This window comes from Solanum stenotomum, chromosome 8 (assembly GCF_019186545.1).
Source record: "Solanum stenotomum isolate F172 chromosome 8, ASM1918654v1, whole genome shotgun sequence".
NCBI classification, from domain to species: Eukaryota; Viridiplantae; Streptophyta; class Magnoliopsida; order Solanales; family Solanaceae; genus Solanum; species Solanum stenotomum.
Window position 1 is genome coordinate 31,918,145 of NC_064289.1, and position 9,567 is coordinate 31,927,711.

Below are 9,567 nucleotides of genomic sequence, written 5' to 3' on the forward strand. Positions count from 1 at the left end.
TTGAGCGCACCCAAAATATCTTGCTTGATAATTCCCCAGCACTTCTGATAAAACCCCATAGAGAAGCCATCTGGCCCTGGACTTTTGTCTGGGGCACATGAGTTGATTGCATTCAATATTTCTTCTTCTTCAAAGGCCTGCTCCAAAGCATTCTTCTCTTCAGAACTCAAACTGCCCAGGCCCTCAAAAGTAGCAGTAGGCCTCCATGATTCGTTTTCAGAGTATAACTCTTGGTAGAAGTCAAGAATTACCTCTTTCACCTGCTCTTTTCCTTCAATGAGGTCATCTCCTACCTGCAATCTGTCAATGTGGTTGTATCTCCTGTGGGAGTTGGCTATTCTTTGAAAGTATTTTGTATTCCTATCCCCCTCTTTTAACCATAGACACCGCGATTTTTGTCTCCAAGAGGTTTCCTCTGCCTTTGCTAATTGTTGAATCTCTAGTTGTAATTGCAATATTTTGTTCTTTTCAACTTGAGACCGAACCCTTCCTTCAGTTGCTTGTTCTGTCAGCAGAAGATCAGCCATGGCTTTACTGGTTCTGGAATTTAGCTTACCAAAGACCTCCTTGTTCCAGGTAACAAGGTCTTTCTTCAAAAATTTTAATTTCTGGGAGAGTATAAAGTCTGGAGAGCCATTTACTATATAACCTTGCCACCAATTTTTGACCATATCATGAAAACCTTCATGCTGCAGCCACATGTTCTCGAATTTGAAGTAGGAAGGATCAGAAGTCCAATCGCCACTCTCTAGGGCTAAGGGACTGTGGTCGGAGAGAACCCTTGGCAGGGCCACCTGCTTCACAACTCCAAAGAATTCATTCCATTCAGCGGAAATTAAGAACCTATCAATTCTGGAAGCCTGCAGAAAATCCTCTCCCCTTGTCCATGTATAAGTTGCACCATGCAAGGGGAGATCAATAAGACCCATGTCTTGAATAAATTCAGAGAAGTCCTTCATGTCCTGGGATCTCCTTATACAATTGTACCTCTCATGTTCATATCTACATACATTAAAGTCACCACCTATGACCCAACATCCATCCCAAATGCCTCTGACAGCAGCCAACTCATCCCATAGGTCAAACCTTTCTGAAGTTGAGTGAGGTCCATACACCCCAGAGAAACAGAATCTGAAGTCCACCTGCAAACCCTCCCACATGGCCGAAAGAGTATGCTGCCCTTGGTAAGAGTCTAAGCATTTCCATTGTCTTTTGTCCCACAAAATAATAATGCCACCCCTGGTACCACTTGCTTTCAATTCAACCCATTCGACCCATCTTGATCCCCAAATATGTCTTGCTATTGCAACAGAACAACACTCTGTTTTTGTTTCCTGTAAACACAAGATGTCAGGCTTCCATTTTTGAATAAGTAGCTTGATGGTGCTTCTTTTGCTTATATCATTAAGCCCCCTTATATTCCAACTGATAATTTTTGCTTTCATTCCGAGAAAGCCTTGTGGAACCTGCCCCTACTTGACCCTTCTCCATTCTCATAATTAATTGTACACTGCAACTTCTTGGCCACAATCTCACCCTTTTCCTTTGATCTTTTCTTCTGTTGCTCTTTCCCTTTGATTTCTGAAACTGTAACTTCCTCTTTTGTTCCATTCGCAGTATCATATCGGAGATTTCGTGCTCAAACCCCACTGAATTGACCCCAAAGGCTTTACAAGCTTTAGTCATCACTATCTTGGTCCAATGAGAGGTTTCAATAACTGTCGGGTGTGAAATAACCTGTTCCTCCAAGCTATCACCGGACCAGGGTAGTGACAAAGTATCGCTACTAATTGGGGAAGAGAAACCTGAATCTTGAGAACACCCAATAGAGAAAACAGAGTGGATAGGAGGAAGAGAGAGAAGAGATAGAGGTCGCATGCATTCGGCTTCGTCGTCTGCGTCTCCCTCTCACTCATCAAGAGAATCAGTTTGCGTTAGGGAAGCCAACAATGGCTTTTGAGATAACTTAGCATTCGACTGTCGTTCCGAAGGCTTTTGTGTGTCTGCCACTATAGATTGGGCTTGGGCTGGCCTAATAGCCTTACACTCCTTTAATATCTCCTTCTTTTTATTGAGATGCAAGTTCCCCTTTTTCCTCCTTGAATAATAAAGATGGTCTGAAGTCTTTTGCTGCAACTGGGCCTTTGCCTTAAGTTGGCCCAAAGTTGTCTTAGAATTTTTAGGCCCAACCCTAGGGTCCTCAGCTGATTTGAGATTTGAATCAATAGGCTGCTCATTCTGCAAAACATAAACTTGGTCTGGAGTCTTCTGCTGCAATTGGCCTTTGCTTTAAGTTGGCCCAAGGTTGTCTTAGATTTTTTGGGCCCAACCCTAGGGGCATCAGCAAATTTCAAATTTGAATTGATAGACTGCTCAGTTTTCGAGACACAAACTTGTTTGGATTGCTGGTTAAAACCCTGTTCATCAGAATCACCGGCAACTGAGATTTTCGAGAAGGCATCGGCAATAATGGATATTTCATAAATTTTGCCGCCTACTCTCAAATCAATTTTGCGTGGAGGTTCTCGTGCTACTGCTGGAATACAAATCTGAGCCCAGAGAATATGATTTCTCTTCTTTGTGTCCTCATCTGCACCGATATAATCACCACAACAGTCCCCGATAAATTTCAGAGACTTCCGACCATGCGTGAAGCGGGATGCCAAAAGCCCTAATCCACCTCTGATTTGCTACTAATTCTTCTTTAGAGTTATCTGTCCCTGATTCTGGAGACCACCACTCAAGTGATAATCTTCTCCCATTCCAAAACCATTCCCCCATTATTATCCTCTCCGCTTCTTGCCTAGATGGAAACTCAAACATCATCTGGTTATGTGTGAGCTGTAAGACGCGCAACCCTGCCGTCATCTTCCACCTTTTCAGGAACCACTGATGGATGACTGTTGGATTTGGACTCGAGCTGAAAGGGTCATTGAAGGTTCCAACTAAGCAACACTGCAAGTATTCCTGTAGATTCTCCAATTCAGAATGAGACTGAGAGCTCATAACTGGCCATTTCTGGATATTTGCAGCATCCATGAAAGATTTCCCTGGGGTGACAAACTTCCGGAGAGCTGGGTTAACTGGCTCACCCAAAGATCTGATAATTTTGTCGGCTAAATCACTCCACCCTACATTGTAATCCATCTCCGGGATGATAATAGCTGATTTTCTTTGGCCCCGCAATGTTTCTACTCGAAGAAATCTCCCATAAGAGTTGAAGTTCTGATAAACTCTGAACAGATCCCCCTCCTTAAGCCTGTCCCATCTTCTATAAAGGTCCCCAACACCTTTGGAAGTTAATCTCATAACACTACATACCCATCTTAAAATGACTTCGTCGATCTTAATCTTACTGACAAACCGACTACTGAACTCCTTGAACAAGAACCACCTAAAAGAACCTTCACTGATATCATTTATTTCAAAAGACTTATCACTGGAAATGAAAAAGCACACCCTGTCACCCATACTAAGAGAATTGACGAAGAATTGTATCAGAGTACATGCATGACGGCTTTATCCGTGCCCATAAGCATTAATTAAGTATTTTTATGGTTTATATCTCTTATCCTGAAACTCCATTGACAGAGTGAGCATTTTCAATTGAGTAGAAAAGTTTAGAAATTGAACTTTTCAGAAATGTGTTCATATTTCCACATTTCTGGTGGCACTAGTCACTGCAGGCTCCTTTAGTGGTGTTCTCTAAACTATAAACATTTTGTTTAATAAATGTGTCTAAGTTACAATTAGAGCTCAGATTCAAAAGTTCCATGTCAGAAAATTTTAACAGTGCATTAAATTTCTGCAGCACGTCTTCTGAAGTCTACATGAGAGAGGTGGCAAGACAAGTCCATTAGCACCTTCTCCAAAGGACAGCGAACATGCAACGTTACCTGTTAAAACCAGAGGCGGATCCAAAATTTGGAGGTTCCGGGGGATACTTTACTGTAAAATTAGACGTATTTACAATTATATGGTTCAAATAGAGTAAACATTTGATCAGTTTGATCAACTTCTGTTTACAGTTCGGGTTATTTGTCTTTTCGATACATAGATAAATATTATTCCAAATATTATTTAGAAAGGTTCATGTTTAGACTGGTACATCAACTCAACCTTACAAGCATAATTTCTATAATACAAAAAACAATTATTTTCTAAATCAGCATGAACCAAGACTCAACATACCCTTGTCTTTTGTATTTTGTTAAACCATATAAATAAAAATAAAATAACATGTAAAATTCAAGATAAGAGACGAAAACAGAAATGAAGCTGGGGCAACAGGAAAAGATTATTAAAATTTTGATGAAGAGAGAGGAATGTAAAGAAAGAAAAATGATACAGATCCACAGAAGATAAATAGAACTTGTTCATTTGATTTCCACTCGTAGTGAACGAGTGAGCTTGCTTTTGTTAAGTATAATAATAAAAGTTCCCATGAAAAAAAAAACAGAAAGAAAAAATGGTCAAAGAAATATACTAAAATGTTTTTAGAAGAGTAGCAACAAGGATTTGGACTGGTGTTCCTTGGGAGGAAAACATAGGGTTTAACCACTGGCACCGTGGACCATCTTGATACTTCGGGTGCCAAGTTTTATATTTATAACATTTCTTATACATATATATACAGAGTTTCAACCGAGGTAAAAAATCCGCCCCTGGATAAAAGACCCCTAAGATAATAAGCAGTCTGCCTTGTACCTGAAGCAACATTAATGAAACACTGTATATACTCCTCCGTTCCAATTTGTGTGACATAATTCGACTCCTTATGGATTTTAAAGTAAAAAAAAGGGAGACTTTTGAAACTTGTGGTCTTAAACATGTCATTACTCATTATATTTGTGTGGCGATAAGACTTCTAAAACTTGTGGTCTTAAACATACCGTAACATTTGTGTCTATAAGAACTTCTCATTACAGGAAAAATGAGAAGTTTATAGTTAGATGTTTTCAAATATAAAAATGTCAAATTCTTTTTGGAACGGACAAATAAGGAAATAGTGTCATGTATACTTAACGGAGGAAGTACTTGTTACCAGATTAAGAAAATTCCTAAAATATCATTATTAAGTAACAGGTAACAAAATGATAATGATTGGCTAGAAATTGAAAAATGTGCAAATTTGTCGAGTTAGTAAAGCAACTCACTTTGTCATGACTTGAGTGTTCATGTTTTATGATTGTTTTGATGGAATTTATTGCTTGAATCAGAATAATTGCTTCTTCATCCAATGATGCTATGTCCACATCTGAAATTTCTGCATGTGTCCGTGATTACTTAAAAAACTGAAACTAAATAAATGAAGAAATGAAGCTCAGAATTACAAAAAACAAAAGCTCTCCTATAGATTCCATAAACAGAAGATATCTTTACCAGATGAAGTCAGAACCAATAGTCCTTCCAAACATATGCTTGCTATATTTGGAAGTCGTTGGGCACATAAGCCAATAGCAGCAACAGCATCTGCAGCAAACCTTCTGTCTGGATCTTTAATATAATCCTAAAAATTAACTGACAAATTAGAACCAACTTGCATGACTAATTCCACAACAACAAAGAGAAAAATAATTTAATGATGCGAAGTTAACACGTGGCTGTAAAGAGATTGGAAACCCCAATGTGCAAGCAACTAAATTGCAACATAAGAAAAATCATAAAACGCACACATACTCCCTTTACGTTGATAAAGAATAAACCAAACATTACATTCAGTGGCATATAAAAAAGGAGAGAAAGGTGCTTTAAAAGGATTCATGACTGTATGAAGCTGAGTTTGGTTAGTCTATAGCATCTCAAATAATTAGATCAAGACAATCACTATGGTTTGAAAAATGTACATATAAATTTAGATGAAAAAGTGTACCTGGAACTCATTAAAAATAGGTGAAATTGATGAATCTGTCGCAATTAGAGATAGTATGTCAAGCTTCAGAGCTTTCACTGGATATGGATCAATAGAGCTCACGAAGAAGTCTTCGAAATGGGAAACAAACAAGGTAGGCATTGCTTTAGCAAACACTTGAATGTTGCAGAGTACCTGCATCAACCAACGAATTACATATACACCAAAAGTAGGGAACGTATTGTAGATGGCAGCAAAGTTGGGTCATAGAGTTTTCACAAAAACAAAGTTCTACTAACGGATGTATGTTTGATTGCAGCAAAATAATGCGGTCATAGTATTTTAAGAAAGACAAAGTCCTAAAGAACAGTCCCTAAGGGGTCGTTTGGTATGAGGGAGAAGGGACAATAATCCTGGGATAAAATGCAGAATTATTTTATCCTGTGTTTGGTTAGGGGTATTAATTAGTCCCGGGATTATTTATCCCACATATACTATAATGATGGAACAAGTTATTCCATATATATTGGTGGGATAACTTATCCCATGGGATATCCCAATCCATGGGATAACTTTATTTATCCCATCCCCCATACCAAACAACCCTAAAGATCTGAACGACCTTATCTCACTAGCTAGTAAGTTACTGGAGAATTCAAATCTTCTTGAAACCATGACCAAAAATCTCTTTAACTTGTGAAAATTCCCGTGGAGAAGAGTTCTAATCCAGTTCCAAGACCAAATCTTTCCACAACCTAAACCGTGGATAAACTTCATTGAAGCACCTAAGGTTTTTAGGCCGAACAAAATGTGAAAAAGACTTGAACCAAGTAAACTTCCGGGCAAAGAAATTGATTGACAGATGTTGATTTGGTGGCTGAATTTAGGAAAGCAGCAACTTGACCATCAGCACTTCTTTTATTACAAGTCAGTGAGTGACTGTCACTACTATTTAAGTGATCCAATATGAATGTTCAACTAGAAATATCAGTCTAAATGACAAGAAAAGTGAGAAATCACAAAAAGGTAATGGCGAGCAACCCTCTGCCCTTGAGTTGTCAGTCTACCTTAACGCATATTCCTCTTCCTTCAACCTCTAAGTCACACTCTACCAGCAACAGAATGACATTGTTTCTTTTCTCACTCATTTTAGGGAGCATAAAACTCCAGCAGCACCTTGTGAAATTAGGAAGTGGAGATAGTCAAAATATTTCCACATGTGTCTTTGCCTCATTGAAAGGCTAACACAGCACAAGGTGATTTTAAGCAATTACAAGCAAGAGAATTGAGGACTGTACAACGTTTTAAGCTCTTGTGAAATTCATATTGCCATGTTTTTTTCAATCTACAATACCGTTACAACTGAATACAAACTCATCAAAGCTTGAATTCCCATAGAAGGTCATATGCATCGCAGATGACAAATTCCTACAAGAACTGTCCAAGAAGTTAACAGAGGATCAATGTTGTCAATGCTTAAATAACTAAAACGGCACCTCTCAACGTTAGTTGTCCATCACTCTAGCCTAAAAAAGTTCAATGGCTCCTGAGGCATATTACCAAGTAAATAAGAATCAGTTTTGACTAAAACTATTGGGAGACAGAATTACCACGTATTTTGAGGCATCCGATGATCTCAACAGAAACAACAAAGGCTTAACAATTCTTTTAATTTCTTCTTTTGGTGCCATAATCCAGTGCACTCCAGCAGCAGCAAGTACCACTGCACTATTTTGACTCCACAGTAGAGGTAAAGTACACTGTAGCAGGATCTTCACATCATCGTTACTTTTTGCGGATGTAAAGTGTGATAAGTCCTTGAAAGAAGAAGCTCTTTCGGAACATGGTCGGGATAAATACTTATCTGGTCCTTCAAGATAACTCCTAGATACCATTTCTGCTATCTCAGATTCACAAACAACACTCCCAATGCCATTGGTTCTCTCTTTGATTCCAAAATAGGTTTCAGATCCTTCCTTTCCTGAATTAGAATTCTCTGGAGAATGGGAAGCTACCATCAAGGATTCTTTAACAAGCCCATGCCTAGCAATACTATACCGTATAAGGATCCCTATCAAAACAATCTGACCCCATTCTTCCACATCAGGGAGAGTCCCGCACAGCCTTCTATAATTTTTTGCAATTAGAGAGAAATTATTAGGACATATAGAAGCAAATGCAGCAGCAGCAGCTCCAACTACTCCAGGAGCGTTGTCATTCAAAAGAATCCCAACAAGCTGCAAAACATAATAGTAGATGCAGTAGAAGTCAAATTTAGTAATGATGAAATCCACTTGCTTGTTTTTTGGTTTGCTTGTTTGACATGAGCATGATTGAAGCCATGATTGCAGTTTAGTTGTAGAAAACACATATGGCAACATGGAAGAAAATATGAAAAATCCAAGTTGAGTATGGTTCTTTTTGTTGTTGTTGTTGGTGAGAAGAGAAGGCCCTAAATCACTGTCAAAAGTGCAATGAAATCATGTTTAAACAGCTTTAGCTAGTGTATAAGTCAAAAGTCTAATTTTTAGGACAAACCAAGGGAATGTCCTAGCTTAGCAACAGATCTGTTATGATATTTAGATAAATGATTTGAACATTGGAGCAGTTCTTTCCTGTATAAGTTACAAGGACATGATTACTTTATAAAGCAACAAAAAGTACCTCTTCAATAGTACTAATATTCTCCTCCAAACGCAAATCATGCAACTTTGGAAGTGCATTAGTAGCACACTTCCTAACATATACTGATGGATCTCTTGCACATTTTCCCACTGCTACAAGAACAAGGGGTGCAATCACATGAAGGCGAATTCCTGCCATTGTACGAAGTGCCCACGCCCTTACCAATGGATTAGGATCTCCCAAATCCTTCTGGAAACAGTTAATTGAAAGCAATGCTTCATTTGGACGCCTAAAACATAAATAAGAGATAAGATTTTTTCCCCTCATGTTAGTGTAATCTCATTTAAATTGGTGTCATACTTTTCAGCATAATGCAGGAGGTACAAGTAGACCAGTTTCTTCACTTCCATTGATTGTGAAGCCACATTTTTCACCACCTACAGTGCAGTAATCAAACAAACTTCAATAAAAGTGATAATTTGATAAGAATTAAAATTGTCACAAACCTGAGGGAAGAAATTGGAGACGTTGCAGCCTTGGGCAATGAGAGCAAGTAATCTCTTGAGGGCTTCACATTTTTCAGAGTCGAATTTGCTGTCGAGAAGGGGAGCAATATTGACATCATCAGGATCATCGTAGAGGTGGGCGTCAGTGCCGATGCGGAACATCAAACTTGAGGCTTTGCTCAGTGAATCTGCCGTCGCGCCAAACTGTGTGAACATTTTCTAACTCATTCGGAATTCTAATCCGATCCGGTCTTCAGCTTCAGCGATTGTACTCCGACTAGCACCAGTTTAGCGACCGATGCCTTTCGCATTCGGGGTTTAGCCTAGTTATTATTGCAACTTTAGGTGCCAAAGTGCACAAATAGCTACTCTTCAATAGGATGTAGAGGAGTGCAATAATAATCAATTTAATCGGAAAAAATAGGCAAAAATGCCAAGACCTGTTAAATTTATACTTCCTCCGTCTCCTATTATTAGATAAGCATCTTACTAAAAATATTTATTTCATATTATTGATCATTTATTAAATCGTGATTGAATTAATTAATTTTTCCCTTTTATCCCTACAATTAATATGGCTTTAGA

At 38.5% G+C, this 9,567-nt stretch overlaps 1 protein-coding gene across 2 annotated transcripts in view; it reads right to left on the reverse strand.

The window, feature by feature from the left end:
* LOC125872250 (AP3-complex subunit beta-A) overlaps window positions 1-9,324 on the reverse strand; it is a 15,958-nt gene extending 6,634 nt beyond the window's left edge. The window contains exons 1-7 of one of the 2 annotated variants that reach the window (XM_049552967.1): window positions 8,983-9,324; window positions 8,837-8,913; window positions 8,516-8,765; window positions 7,462-8,088; window positions 5,873-6,046; window positions 5,383-5,509; window positions 5,157-5,257 (exon numbers count right to left, since the gene is read on the reverse strand). In XM_049552967.1, coding sequence (XP_049408924.1) covers window positions 5,157-5,257; window positions 5,383-5,509; window positions 5,873-6,046; window positions 7,462-8,088; window positions 8,516-8,765; window positions 8,837-8,913; window positions 8,983-9,198 — 1,572 coding nt within the window. In that variant the 5' untranslated portion in view covers window positions 9,199-9,324. Of the gene's footprint in view, window positions 1-5,156; window positions 5,267-5,382; window positions 5,510-5,872; window positions 6,047-7,461; window positions 8,089-8,515; window positions 8,766-8,836; window positions 8,914-8,982 lie in introns of both variants that reach the window. The other variant, XM_049552966.1, reaches the window with a different exon arrangement.
* Between the last annotated feature and the right edge of the window lie 243 nt (window positions 9,325-9,567).